General features: G+C 48.2%; 1 protein-coding gene across 1 annotated transcript in view; it reads left to right on the top strand.

Annotated features, from left to right (window-relative positions):
* The first annotated feature begins 655 nt into the window (after nt 1-655).
* LOC142557469 (uncharacterized) overlaps nt 656-14,590 on the top strand; it is a 32,968-nt gene continuing 19,033 nt past the window's right edge. Inside the window, exon 1 of the mRNA XM_075669345.1 lies at nt 656-1,484. Coding sequence (XP_075525460.1) covers nt 1,323-1,484 — 162 coding nt within the window. The 5' untranslated portion in view covers nt 656-1,322. The remainder of the gene's footprint in view (nt 1,485-14,590) is intronic.

Genomic DNA, 14,590 nt, shown 5'->3' with positions numbered 1-14,590 from the left:
AGTGCTGATAGCTTCGTGAACCCTGTGTTGGCGCCGCTTAGGTGCTGCCTTCGTGCTGCCTCTCGCGTTGACGCGAGAGGCAGCACGAAGGTGAATTTGAAAGCGATCGCCTTACGGGACGGACGGGCGGTTTTGATCGTTGGATAAGCATTTAAAAACTGACTGTGCCATTAGCCGGTGCTGTGGCGCGTCTTGAAACGCAGCACTCTCATCGCCTGTCTAGTTATGAAGCGTTGACCGCCTGACGGGTTGAGTATCATGTAAGAGGGGATGAGTTCACGTTCCACCGCTCTCGGTGGTTTATGAAAGAGAGAAGCTGATAACGCGCAGCTCTCTAAAGAATACATTTCGAGGAATATGAAAATACATATGTACGTATTATATGTATAGCAGCCGGCCCCGGCTGAGTGCGACCAAAACCCAATCCCCTAGGTGCGCACAGGTTCGCGTAGGCTTCTCAAAATATGTCGTACTACAATGCGCTGATCGATTATCTCGGTACACAACTTTAAAAAAAGATACCGAAAATCTGGAACAATGCTCTTTGTTTCCCCTTGCCGGTCCCGCTTGCCCAACGCCGCCCAAACACAATGCACCCCGAATGGGGAGGGGGGGGGATGACGCACGTGAGGTAGTGATTCGCATAACAGAAAGCCCTCCAGGGCCGGATTCGCAGCTGCGCAGAGGGCAAGTGTTATGTACGAACCACGCTGCGAGAATTTGAATATTTAGTATTTCCAACTTAAACGACGCGCAGTGACGTGAATGACGAACGGAGACGGCGCTCGCGATTTCTCCAGGCTTTCTCCGCGGTCTTCTTAAGGACACCGACGAGACGCGTGCAGCGACGGGACGATGACGACCACAGGTGGACAATGACAGCACAGTCTTCGGCAGGTGCGCCCGGGCTGTGTGCCTTTGTCTTCGCGGACCTCTCTGCCTTTCGACCGGCGCCTGCGAGCTGACGGCAGTAAGGGAGTGCAGTGTTGGGACGGAGGGCGAATACCGGAACCCCCCTCGTCGGCGTTTTGCCTCACCACCCAAGAACGGAATGCGACAGTCTCCACAGCTGGGGAATTCGAGAATGCCCCGCACGAGGTGGTGTTGACAACGTCGCCAGACTCGACGCCGCCATTAGCGGGCTCCGCCCACAGCGACCGCGCCCTTTCGTCATTGAAGGCATCATCCTCGAGAGGACTCGACACCGGTCACAAGTGTGCTAATTCGCTGGGTTTTTTTTTTTTCTTGTCAACCCACTTCTGCAGCATCTAACCAGCTTCAGTCTTCATATGCCTCTTGTGAAGAGTTCGCACTGACCGGTCATGCTGCTCCGATTGTCAGTTTTGCTGGCGACATGCGCGCTGTCGATGGCGGCGGAACAAGAGGACAACCCCTTCCCCACGTGGCTGATTGAGGCCGGCAGTCACACCAGCGAAGCCGACACGGCCATCGTGAGCACTCGAAAGCCACGAGTCACGGGCAAAGTGAGTATCCATATGTGCAGCCACACTGTGGGCCGACCTACACCCTTAACGGTGTTCTCTGTACATAACTCGCGCCGTTACACTCCTAACGGTGTAAGGGTGTGAGTTGTGGACCGAGTTACACTCTTAAGCGTGTGTATTGTTTCACAGCGTACTGTCCCTCAGCCACGCTTCGTGTTGCGCAGGCGCATCGCGTCAGCTGGTGGCCTTCGCGACCGCTGCCTTCGGATTTGTTCGCCTCACGTATCGTGGACTATAAAGCTTCTTGCTAAGGCGTTTTTTTTTTTGCAACGTGTAAAACAGCCGAATTTTTATTTTTATTTTTGCGTGAAAACCGTGATCCCGTTATCAGGAAGGCTGTAGTGGGAGTACCCCGAATTAATTTCGACCACCTGGGTTTCTGCGACGTGCGCCCAGGGCACAGTACACGATGGAGTATTTTTGCATTTGAGTCCCACACGGAAATACGGCTACCGCGGCCGCTGGATCGAACCCGCGACCTCGTACTCAGCAGCTTAATGCGATATCTACTCATTTACCGCAAGCGGTTCTTCGTTTTATGTGTTACTTGATTTCTTCAGTGCAGGTGTGTGTGCAGACTACGTTCTAGTATCTTATTCGCCCTCTGTCGTTAGCTATCTTCATATATAAGGCGAAATGTTGAGTGTTTTGTGTGTCTTTTTCATGTCCTTCACCTTTCCTTCGTTCAATGCCGTCTTGTTTCTTTTTCCATTGGTACGTAATCTAGTTCTATGATGAAAAGGAGTAGGCAGCGTCGCTTAAAGGCGCCGACACCTCTTAAACATCGTGTATTTAAGGAAGAGGCCCTAGGGGAGTGGCCTCACCCTTAATCAGCCGAGAAAGCCACATGAAGGCACCTCCTGTAGCTGCAGGCAACTCGAGTGTCCAACCACACAGGCGCGCTGCGCATTGCTTTGAATAATCTTAGCTCCTGTATTCTCTCTTTCACTCCATCATCCCTCTCTTTGCATGTACGGTAACCAACTAGACAAAGCGTATTTAACTTTCCTGCCTTTTGTGCGTACCTTCCTTCCTGCATCCTCGCTCTCTCTCTCTCTCTCTGCACTCTTTCTCAATCTCAATTCGCGCGCGCTTAGTGCCTCCTCTCTTTTCTATATTTACCATCTTGCGCACCCTTTCTCTTTTTCTTTAGCCCCTCATACTAGTGCGTAGAAAAGGGAGCCGGAAGCACCATCTGGTTACTTTTCCTTCTCGCTCTTCAATTTCATTACTTGCAATCCATCGTTAGAATTTATGTATATATTTTCTTCTTCTACTACTTCTTCTTTCTTATTGTTTCTTTATATACTGCTTAAACTTGCTACAGTCTGCTTGCAGCCTTTTTCCCACAGCATTGTGGCACTCAAGTATGTTCTGCTCGCGTCATTCGTATTACGTCTAACATAATACAACCAGGGCAAAGGGATCAGTCACCCGCCGTGGTTGCTTAGCGGCTATGGTGTTGCGCTGCTAAGCACGAGATCGCGGAATGGAATCCCGGCCATGGCGACCGCATCTCGACGGGGGCGAAGTGCGAAAACAACCGTGTACATAGATTTAGGTTCACGTTAAAGAACCTCAGGTGGTCCAAATTTCCAGAGTCCTACATTACGGCGTGCCTCATAGTCAGATCGTAGTTTTTGAGCGTAAAACACCTTAATTTTTTTTCAGAGTGATTAGTAGAGAGAGGGAGAATTAAGTAGTACGTTGCAATCTTACACAATGTTGCCTCCTACTTTTCTCGTTCCGGTCTTTCTCTCCCTTCGCATTTATAGAAAATAACAGCGTGCCGCTTTGTATCTGCATGTTTTCAAAACAGATGGCTCGCAAGAAAGCATTGTGGGGTTTAGATTCTTGCTGCGGACTTTCAGCGAAAACAAAGATCTGCTGTAGTTTTGGTCTTGTTAATCTGTGTTATGTCGCTCGGTTTGTCTACGCTAGCATTCAATACGCGATGACCGCTGTGCAGGTCAATAGCTTTGTGTTGCATAGATAAAACTGACACACATAAGAATATCTGCAGATCCTATGCACTATGGTAATCGGTTTAAGCAAAGCTTTCATTGGTGCTTAAGAGGAGTGAGGTTGCTGCTTAGCGACCACTTGCAAGTAAGCACAACTCAAATTGTGCAGATTTTTTACTGCGAACGGTGTCGCTAAACATAAAACTTGTCGCATTCTGAATGTGACTCTGTCGCACATGAAGATTACTGTACAACGACGACGGAAGGGCGACGATGGTTTAACGACAATGGCATGACAACACTGGAATCTCTGCGGCAAAATGACAAATATACAATTACCAGAATGGCATACCGAAGACTACATGACGACCGTGGAATGACGGGTATGAAGTGGCGACGATAGTATGACGGCGACGGCGCGATGACGTGGTGATCATAAGATGACGAAGCTGTAGTGGCGAAGATGGTGTGACGACAATGGCATGACGATGACTGCATTATGACCATTGGATGATGGTGTGACGTAAACATGACGCCGATGCTCTAATGACGCCAATGGTATGACGATGACAACACGAGAACGATGGTGCGACGACCGAAAGGACGAAGCTGGAATTACGGCGATGGCATGACTACAATGGAATGCCGATGTTAAAATGATAACAATGGTATGACGATGCTGGCGGGTCGATGACGTCGTGACGACAATGAGATCACAATGTAGGAATGACGATGATGACGTTACGATGGCCAAGGGATGATGGCAATGGGATGATGACTCAGGAACAACTACGACAATATGGCGACTAATGGAGCAACCATGGTGCCATGACATCGACTCTGTGATAACTATACCCACTGACATGACGACGACGGTTCAAAGATGGCGACGTTCTGACGACGATATGACAACGAAGTGACAACGGCAAAGTGAAAACAGAGGAAAGATGACGATGACACAACGACGATGGAATGATCATAATGGCTTGAAGGCGATGAAATGACAACGACGGCGTCCCGGTGTTGGAGCTCACGTTCACGTGCATAACCTGACGCTGTTGGCCGCCTTAGTTCGCACTGTGTTCGGTGTCTGCTTGCACCATGTCCGGCACCGGCCAGCCGGAACGACTTAATCCCGACTTATATATGGTGTTTGCATTAACGTCAGGTACCGGCCTACCAAGACAGCAGCAGCATCAGCAGCAACTGGAAAACTGAAGCAAGAGGCAAAGCAAGTTTCGCTTTGAGAAGTGGACTCGAGCACGTCAACGCTGCAAAATAAGAACCCTTAGCAGGAAATGTTCAAGACGCAGTCGATAATCGTGCGAGCCATCGTGCACAGTTCAGTTTGCAAACGATCGGTCATTTTCGCCCGAATATGCAACTATACATTTCAGCAATGCCGTAGGAACATTGCAGATTCCGGTGAAGAAAAAGTAGATTCCAAGAAGCTTAGCACTTGGCGTTTATGTGGCTGAAAAGGAATTATGTGGTTTCACGTGATATACGCTGATTGGTTCGGTTACAACATTAGACATAATCTTGGCCAAAGTTAAATACATGCAACACCGTTGTTGAGTAGCTGAGTGATTGGATTGGTGTGGTGGCACTTCAAACCAAACTATTCTAGCACAGAATGAGTGAGACATTTCTTGTCTGGTTTTGGAAGATTCGCACTGAAGTCTCCAAGGATGATCGCAGGGGTAGTGTCATCGCGGCTAACCCATGCAAAGTGCTGGACATGAACTCGATATCCCACATGGGTGCGCCTGGAGATATATATACACAGTGGATATCCCAATTCCGCCTTTCGTTTGTACGGCACAAACTTCCCCACAGTCAGTGGCATTGTCCTCTTGCGAGCCAAAGATGTGTGGTTGTACATACACTCTGCAGGGGAGTCTTTTTCTTTCTCTATGGTCTAACCGCGCACGGCTAGGCCGTGTCCATGGAAAAGAGGATTCTGGGGGTGGAGCCAATTCTGAGCGTATGGACCTTCATGGCCTCTCGGAGGCGGTAACACGCACCTTTGGCCTCGGCTTCACGTAGACAACACTCTGGGAGAAATCGGTAGTTGCCTTTGCCTATTATCCTCTCAAACATTCGTATTTTTCTCTCAGTTTCATTCTTTCCTGTTTTCTTGTCTCTTCTATATTCCAATCTTTTTGGCAGCGAGGGTTAACTCTGCGTGAGTAGCCAACCTATGTAATGTCATATTCGGTTATAGTGGCGACGTACAGCTGGCGTCTGTAGGACCTGTGTTTACAGGCGCTGCAGCGTCCCCTTGTAGGGCTCCACGGTGGGTGGCTGGCGTTCATGCCGAAAACTACAGTTTCATTCCTTCAGACCCTGATCGCCTGCAAAAAAGAAGGCGCACCAATGAAGTCTTCCAGTCTTTTGGTCGCCAAAAAGAAGCTTTCCCCATTTCCATGTCATTCATTCTGAAAAAACAGACAAACCAGTGCGAACAATTTCACCATTCCTTGTTTCGAAGTCTCTTACCGAAGTTTTTGGTACAAGTTATAAAGCGTCCAGGACTGCAAGCACTGATCGCTCTTGGAGCCCTGCGATCAGAAACAGTGTGAAAAACTGCCCAATCTAGTGTTATTTGGGGATGCCCGAGTAACAGTAACCCCACACCGTGCTACCACCCGTTGCGTTGTCTCAGATGATGATCTGTGGGAGCTGACTTAAGCTGAACTCCTGGAGGGCTTCCGTGAGCAGAACGTCATCAGCGTTAAACGAATTAAGATGAGGCGTGACGGCCAGGAAATCCAGACCAAGCACCTGATACTGACATTCGGTTCAAGTGCTCTGCCCGAGTCCACCAAACCGCGTACATCAAGCTTCGTGTTAGGCCATACGTGCCCAGTTCTCTCAGGTATTTCAACTACCAGCGTTTCGGCCACAGTTTACAGAGCTGCCGAGGCCGCGAAACTTGTGCTCAATACAGTGCTCATGAGCACACCTCTGAATCCTTGTGAAAACTCTCTCCACTGCGTAAACTGTGATGGCGAGCACGCCGCACACTCGCGGTCGTGCCCATCCTGGAAAAAAAAAATAGTTACAATCAAAGTAAAATAAAATATAACTTTCAAGGAGGCACGCAGGCGGGTATCATACCTGCCCAAGGATAGCTTTGCCAATGTGGCACGCCAGGGGGCAGCGCTACAACGACTTCCGGCAACCGCCCGGCCCACACGCAATGAGCCGCCAGTGACGTCATCCGCCCCATTGGCGGCTGCAGCTGGCGCTGCTCCGCCGACCCGGCAGAAGGGGTCATCCACCTCCAGGCTGGTGGCCTCAGAGGTCTCGTGTCCCAAGACGAGGCCTTCAGCTCAAACGTAGCGCCGTCCAGTGCCTCGCAGGAGGCAACGGACACAACAACCAGCCAGACGGTGCCGACAGCGCCTAAGGAGCGGCGAGATTCTCGCGATCGCTCCAACGAAGACAAATCTCGCGTCATGGCGCCTGGAAAGGGCCCGCGAACTATTTATTCTTGAACACACACCATCACACACACTATGAAAATGAACACACAAATCCAACAGTGTAATGTTAGAGGACTTCTCCACAATCTCGACGATGTCACAGAACTACTCCATAAGTTTAATCCAAAAGCGCTGTGTGTTCAGGAAACACATTTAAAAACCCACACAAACAGATTTCCTCAGCCAGTATGCTATCTTCCTGATATACCATGACGACGCGGTTGACTCGTCCGGAGGTGCCGCAGTACTCGTAGGTAAGTCTGAGGCGTGCCAAAATCTTTCTTTCCAGATACCCCTCGAGTTGGTGTCTGCGCGAGCGATTCCCTTTCTCAAATTAATAACAATCTGTTGCATTTACATAGCGCCTTCTTACCAACTTTGCAAAACAGAAGTCTACAAGCTAATTGGCCAGCTCCTAGAACCTTATGTTATCGCTGGTGATTTTAACGCTCACAGCACTTTGTAGGGAGACTCCCGGTGTGGTGCCAGGGGTCGGCTTATAGAAAACTTTCTGGCAAACACAGGTGCGTGTCTCCTTAATAAAAGAGATCCCACCTATTACAATATCCACCACATTTCATTTTTTACCACAGATTTAGGGATTGGCACTGCGACCCTCTTCGCTTATGTAGAATAGAATGTCGTTAAGAGTCCACTTGGGAGCGACCACTTTCCTATAACACTCGCCTTGACGCAGAAGCATGATAATCCACCCCCCTCCTTTGGAAAGTAACATAATCTGACTGGAAACATTTTAAAGAGTCAACTTGATACACGATTTGATCAACAATTTTAGTATTTATGACGCAGTAGCGTATTTGTTGTATACTCTACAAAGCAGAAAAATTCATTCCACAAGAAAAGTACCTCATGTAAAAGACAGATGTCTTGATGTAATTAGAAGTGCAGACTGGCACAGAAGAAATAAAACAAAGCGCGGGGTGTACTGCGTCGCTTCCCGACTATGGAACATCTCATAGAATTTAAATTTGTAAAATTACGAGGAAGGCAGACGCGGAGACAGGCGAGGAGAGCTAGCGCTGGGACAGGTTTCTCTGGCATAATATCCTACACTCAAGAGTCTAAAGTAGGGAATGGCCTAAGAAAGCAACACTGTAAGAATTTTACACTCTTGAGGGTGCTTTCTTGTCGCACTACCCTTACTGTTACCCTTGCTGTTACGACCTTACAAAACCTTATAGAGGACGACAACGGAGCTTCAACTAGACGTGCCGTGACAAAAGACGCAGTTGAAAACTACTTAATCATCCTGACAGCCTTGGTCGCACAGAAATATCCGACAGGAGAGTTTCATATCTCACCCTGTGAAATTCTTTTGTTGGATAAGTCTGTGCGCCCAAGGCTGCCAGAATGATTACGTAGTTTTCAACTAGGTCTTTTGTCATCGCCCGCCTAGTTAGAGCTCCATTGTCTTCCTCTGTGAAGTTTTGTAAGGCCCCATCGGTAAGAGTGTTAGCAGTGCCAAAAGAAAACACCCTTAAGGGGGTAAACATTTTCACAGTGTAAAGGGGCAGCAAATCCATCCATTGCCCTTAGTTGACGACCAAGGGAATACCTCGGAAAACCAGGCCAACGCTCTGGGCGAACAGTTCGAGCGTGTATCGAGCTACACATATCACTCAATATCATTCCTTAAATACAAACAAGTAGCTGAACTTACGTCACTGGATCGTAAATGCCGGCTGAATGAACCACTCAACCGCCCTTTTAATATGGCAGAGCTGAAAGCTGCCTTGAGCGCATGTAGAATGTCTGCACCGAGAGCTGACAGAATGATGTATGACATGATTAAAGACCTACACACCGACACACAGATGACTTTTCTTTGACTTTTCAACACTATCTGGGCTGCCTGCTGTCTGCCATCATCATGGAAGGAAGCTATTGTTATTCCCTTCCTGAAGCTTAGTAAACACCCTTCCTCAGCGGCAAGTTACCTTTGTTCGATAGCTCTCACAAGTTGCCTGTGTAAGCTTCTTGCAAAAAAAATGATTAATCGTCGATTTATGCAATTCCTCGAACTGAACAATATGCTTGATCTCAATCAGTGTGGCTTCAGAGAAGGGCGGTCCACAACTGATCATCTTGTGCGCATTGAAGGAAATATCCGTGACGCATTTGTACTTAAACATTTTTTCTTATCGACATTCCTCGATATGGAGAAGGCGTATGACATTGCGTGGCGTCACGGAATCCTGCGAGACTTGTTGGGAATGGCCATCCGTGGAAATATGATAAACATAATAGAAGGCTATTTGTCCAATCGTACCTTCTGCGTGAAAATAGGCAATGGATTGTCGCGACCATTCATACAAGAAACTGGTGCGCCCCAAGGAGGTGTGCTTAGCTGCACGTTCTTTATCATGAAGATGAACGCGCTTCGTGCTTCATTACCGCCAGCTATTTTTCATTCCGTCTACGTAGATGACATATAAATAAGTTTGAAATCCTGCAACCTCGCAGTGTGTGAGAGACAAGCACAACAGGGCTTCAACAAGTGTCCAAATGGGCAGACGAAAACGGATTTAAAGTGAACCCCCACAGAAGCTCTTGTGTGCTTTTAAAAAGGAAGAAAGGGATCATTGTAGATCCTATTATGCAAATGTATGCCCAACAAATACCTGTGAACAAAAAGCACAAGTTTTTATACTTTATACTTTACTCCAAACTAACTTTCATTCGAAACATAATATATCTCAAGGAGAAATGCTTAAAAACAATGAACTTACTGCAAATTTTATCCCACACAGCATGGGACAACGACAGGAAGTGTTTAATGAATATTTACAAGAGCCTCATTCGATCACGATTGGACTATGGTGCCTTGATATATTACTCTGCCGCCCCGAGCACGCCTAAGATGCTAGATCCCGTTTACCATCTAGGTATCGGCCTGGCCACTGGCGCTTTCAGAACAAGTCCTATTGAAAGTTTATAAGTCGAACCAAATGGATGGTCACTCCATCTGCAGAGAACGTACATCAGCCTAACATATTTTGTCAAAGTTCGCTCTAATCATCAACGCACGTGCTCTAATACCGTTAACTATATCACATGTGCTACACTTTTCGTAACCATCCCTCTATAAGACAGCCTTTTTCACTGCGTGTGAGTGAGCGTAACGTTGAAATGGATATCCCACTCCTCGAACATCGCTTAACGCCTCCAGCTAAGCAGCTACCGCCTTGGGAGCGGCAGCTGATAGAGTTCTATATATATTTTCTAGAAGTTACAAAGCATGCTCCAGAGTTCCAAATCTGAATGCATTTCATAAACTTTAGAGTTTAGAGCTTAGAGTTTTACACAGACATTTTAAGTCACATGGCGGGGTATCTTATGCAGCCGTCGGTCCATCTTTTTGGGAATTCGGTGTACTGCACCCGGAAGCAATTATCTTTATGGCTGAGGCCTATGCGCCATTGTCGTTTGTGAATCATATAAGAAAATCAAAGCAAAAATGCAATTATATTTACAGACTCTTTAAGCGCCGTAAGAATGCCACGGCATTAAAACAAAAGGGTGCAGTTCTTCATTTGCTGAACCACCACAACAGGCTGCGTTTGGAACTTTTGCGTTCAAACTCGGCCTGTGTGTCGCTGGCGGGGCTTGGGAGAACCAGCGAGCCAAATTACTTTGTTGTTGCGTGTTTTCTTCTTTTCTCAACAGAGGTTTGTCGTTTGCGCGGCACCAAACCCTTAACACCTTTTCCCACCCCAAGTCTCTCCTGCCCATATTAATGCCACGCACGTTGTTCTGCCGAGATTCGACTCCGCAGCCGGAATCAAAGTGACACCGTGTCGAACAGCCTCCACTATAATCAACTACATCCAGGGCTAGTTCGCCGTGCGACTAATTAGGCGCTCCACCCAGAGACCCCAACTACAGATGCACGCAATCACGGTTTCACCGGTAGTGGGTTCGCAATATACACCGCAAGGTCCTTGAACCCGCCACCTCCCATATTCGAAGGAAGAAGCGTTCATTGCATCTTGTCACGAAGCTGGTTATCACTTCATAGTTTGCAGAGGTATATGTGTCTGTCGATAGCGTCATTGCATCGTCGATAGGGACAACGTGAATGCGGCAGAAGAAATGATCAGTGAGCTTTGCAGCCCAACATATACAGCTGCGCCTGTACAGTGGTTGGAGACGTGGGAGGGCCAGACACAAATGTGTTCTCGTTGTAATGCGATTATAATTTTATTGTGATTAGCATCATTAGGGCACTCCAAGCACCTTCCGTTGCTTTCTATGTATGTGGCTGCCTGTCTTTCCGCCTGTATCTCTACCCGCCAACTTGGATCACTGGGTGGCCTATGGTCTTATGATTCACACCGTCGCGCTGCTGTGATCAGGTAACCGAGTTCGAAAACAGTCCTCACGCCAACTTGGATCACGGGTACCTGTCACAGCGCATGTGCCTCTCATCATTAACTCGTTACTGGGCATGTGCTGCCACTTATATGCCGCCGTTCAATGAAGTTTGTTCATCCCAACTTGGATGACTGGGTACGTGAAACTAGCTATGCGCCACACATCAACGAACCTCTTTAATGTCAATTTGGGCCACCTCTTTACCGCAAACTTGTGTCATTAGTTATGTGCCGTAGGGGCGTGGTCCACAGGGTAGATGTCCCTCCTCAACGAGTCTCTACGCTTGCCGCGCTCTCGGTGGTGCAGCCTGTAAATGCGTCGCGTTGCTATCCCTGAGGCACCATTGTGGAGTGGCTTCGATTGCTCTCGGCCTCGGAGAAATTTAAAAGATCTTTTTCGTCACTTCAGCGCAGCACATTACTAGTGGCACATAACTGGTCACCCAAGATCGTTGAAGAGCGACGCAGACCTACTTGCACATAAACCGTGACCCAAGTTGGAAACGAACAGGTTCGTTGGAGACGAGCACAGACCGCGTGGCGCTTGCCCTGTGTTCCGAGTCGGCGTCAAAGAGTTTCTTCGGACAGCGGTACCTAGCCGGTCTCACGTGTGCAGTGACCCATGCCGGCGTCTAAGAGGTTCGTTGAAGAGCGGCACGTTTCTAAAAATTGCCACGTGCTCAGTAAACCCAAGTTCCGATGGTTGGCTTCAAGCCCTGTTACCGCACCACATCCGTCCGATGTGCTACCCATCCAACCACGAACAATCCAGTGGCCCAAGTAGGCGGGAAAGCAGACAGACAGACAGACAGACATTAGATAGATAGATAGATAGATAGATAGATAGATAGATAGATAGATAGATAGATAGATAGATAGATAGATAGATAGATAGATAGATAGATAGATAGATAGATAGATAGATAGATAGATAGATAGATAGATAGATAGATAGCCCTCGAAAAGAGCGCGAAGTACCCAAATTACCCTAACGCATTAAAAATGTGGCAACTTTACCATCAGAGCAGCTGTCTGTCTTTCAAAATTTCGGATGAATACAAAAGATAAATATTATGGGGTTTTACGTGCCAAAAGCACTTGCTGATTATGAGGCACGCCGTAGTGGAGGACTCCGGAAATTTCGACCATCTGGGGTTCTTTAACGTCCACCTAAATCTAAGTACACGAGTGTTTTCGCCCCCATCGAAATGCGGTCGCCGTGGCCGGGATTCGATCGCACGACCTCGTTCTCAGCAGCCCAACACCATAGCCACTGAGCAGCCAGGGCGGGTAAATACAAAAGATGAACCGGGCATGTAACATTTTTTTTCTCCGGATAAAATAGGCTGTACTTTGTGGAACAAAAAAATTGAGCAGCCATTCCACTCTGTCAAGCTAGGTGACCAGCCGAACCTGTAGCTCATCACACACAGTTATACTAGGGTACATGTATTTATTTTCATGGTCGTAATGGTAATGACAATAGCTTTGATATTACAGCGATCGTGCACGCTTCAGTTGACAAACGATCGGTCATTTTGGCCTAAATATGCAACTATACAATTCAGCAATGCAAGAATGATGTTGCAGATTCGGGTGAAGAGAACTTAGCAGATTAAGATCTTTAGCACTTCGTGTTTATATGACCACAAAAAAAGTAATTGTGGGTTTTCATGTGCACCACGATCTGATTACGAGGCATGCCGCAGTGTTGGGCTCCTAGTTAATTTTGGCGAAATGGAGTTCTTTAACGTGGATCTGAATCTAAGTGCACGAGCTTTATTTTTCTTTTTTTTTTGCATTTCGTCTCCATCGAAATTGGCAGCGCCCCGCCATAGCCACTAAACAACCGCGGCGGGTCTATGTGTTTGTTCATTTGTTCCTGTGAAAGAGGGAGGGAGAGAGAGGGAAAACAAGAGTTGAAAGGCAGAGAGGTTAGCCAGATTAAGTGTCTGGTTGGCTACTCACCACAGGGGGACGGAGTAAGGGCAGCGAAGATGAGAAAATAAGACAGAGAGAGAGAGAGAGTAAACTTTAATGACGACCAGCAGTTCAGTCGGCTGGGCCTAGGCCTCCCACGACGGGACGTCGAGGTCTTGCCTCTTCGCCGCTTCGTAGGCCTGCTGGGTCGCCCAGAGTTGGTCGTCGAGATGGGAGCTGCGCAGGGCGGCGTGCCATCTCGACTAGAGGGTCACGGGATTAAGGTCTTGGTATTGATGTTTGCACTCCCATAGCATGTGGGGGAGTGTTGCCGATTCAGTTTTACAGACCTTGCACGTCTGGCTCGGGTAGATGTCGGGGTATATAGTGTGATAGCGTGTGAGGGAGGGGTATGTATTCGTCTGTAACAGGCGAAGGGTGGTTGCCTGTGCCCTGTTTAACTTGCGGTGAGGGGTGGGGAAGGTTCTTCTTGCGAGGTAAAACGACTTTACAAGGTCGTTGTATCTTGTAAGGCGGTCGCGTCCTGCGGGTGCACCTGCACCGTCTCCGGCACGGTTGACTAGTCCTCGTGCTACGGAGTGTGTAACCTTGTTGAGGTTGGTGAGGTGCGGGTGGACAACGCCCGCGTGTGCTGGGATCCAGACGAGGTTGATTTGATTTTCAGGCGAATGCGGGGCTTGTCGTAAGATACGGAGTGATTGATGAGAAATACGACCTTTGATGTAGTTGTTGACCGCTGCGCGAGAATCACTCAGTATGGTGTGACAGGCTGGGTCAAGAGTGGCCAGGGCGATGGCCACTTCCTCGGCCGTCTCGGCATTTTTGGTAATGATGCTGGCAGCATGTCGGAGCAAGCCGCCTACTGTGGTAACCGCCGCAAAGCGCCGTCCATCTTGGTACTCAGCTGCGTCGACGAAGGTGACGCCCGCGGTGTTGGCGTACAGTATTGGGGAAATGACAGAGCCTTGCGGTGTGCCCGTGCTGCCGAGGGAGAGTTCCTCCGATCGAATGTCTCCGACCGACAGGAAGGCCTTCCGATTAGATAGAAAGTCTCTTACGTAGTTGTAAGTGCGTTCTCCAAGGTTGAGCAAGGAGATGCGCTCGAGGATGGTGGAGTGCCTTATATTATCGAAGGCGCGCTCGAGGTAGAATAAAAAAAATAACCCATCAGTTCGCACACACTGCAGCTTTCGATCAGTCCAGTTCATCTTAAAAAGCACACTAGCCCTTTTAAAGCAGTTGCAGACGACGCCTGGGACCAGGGTCCAAGAATTCTGGTTTCCATAAGGGGTCTG

The sequence above is a fragment of the Dermacentor variabilis genome, chromosome 9, assembly GCF_050947875.1.
Source record: "Dermacentor variabilis isolate Ectoservices chromosome 9, ASM5094787v1, whole genome shotgun sequence".
Taxonomy (NCBI): Eukaryota; Metazoa; Arthropoda; class Arachnida; order Ixodida; family Ixodidae; genus Dermacentor; species Dermacentor variabilis.
The sequence above is the reverse complement of the archived record's forward strand: the minus strand, read 5'-3'. Positions and strand labels throughout refer to the sequence as shown.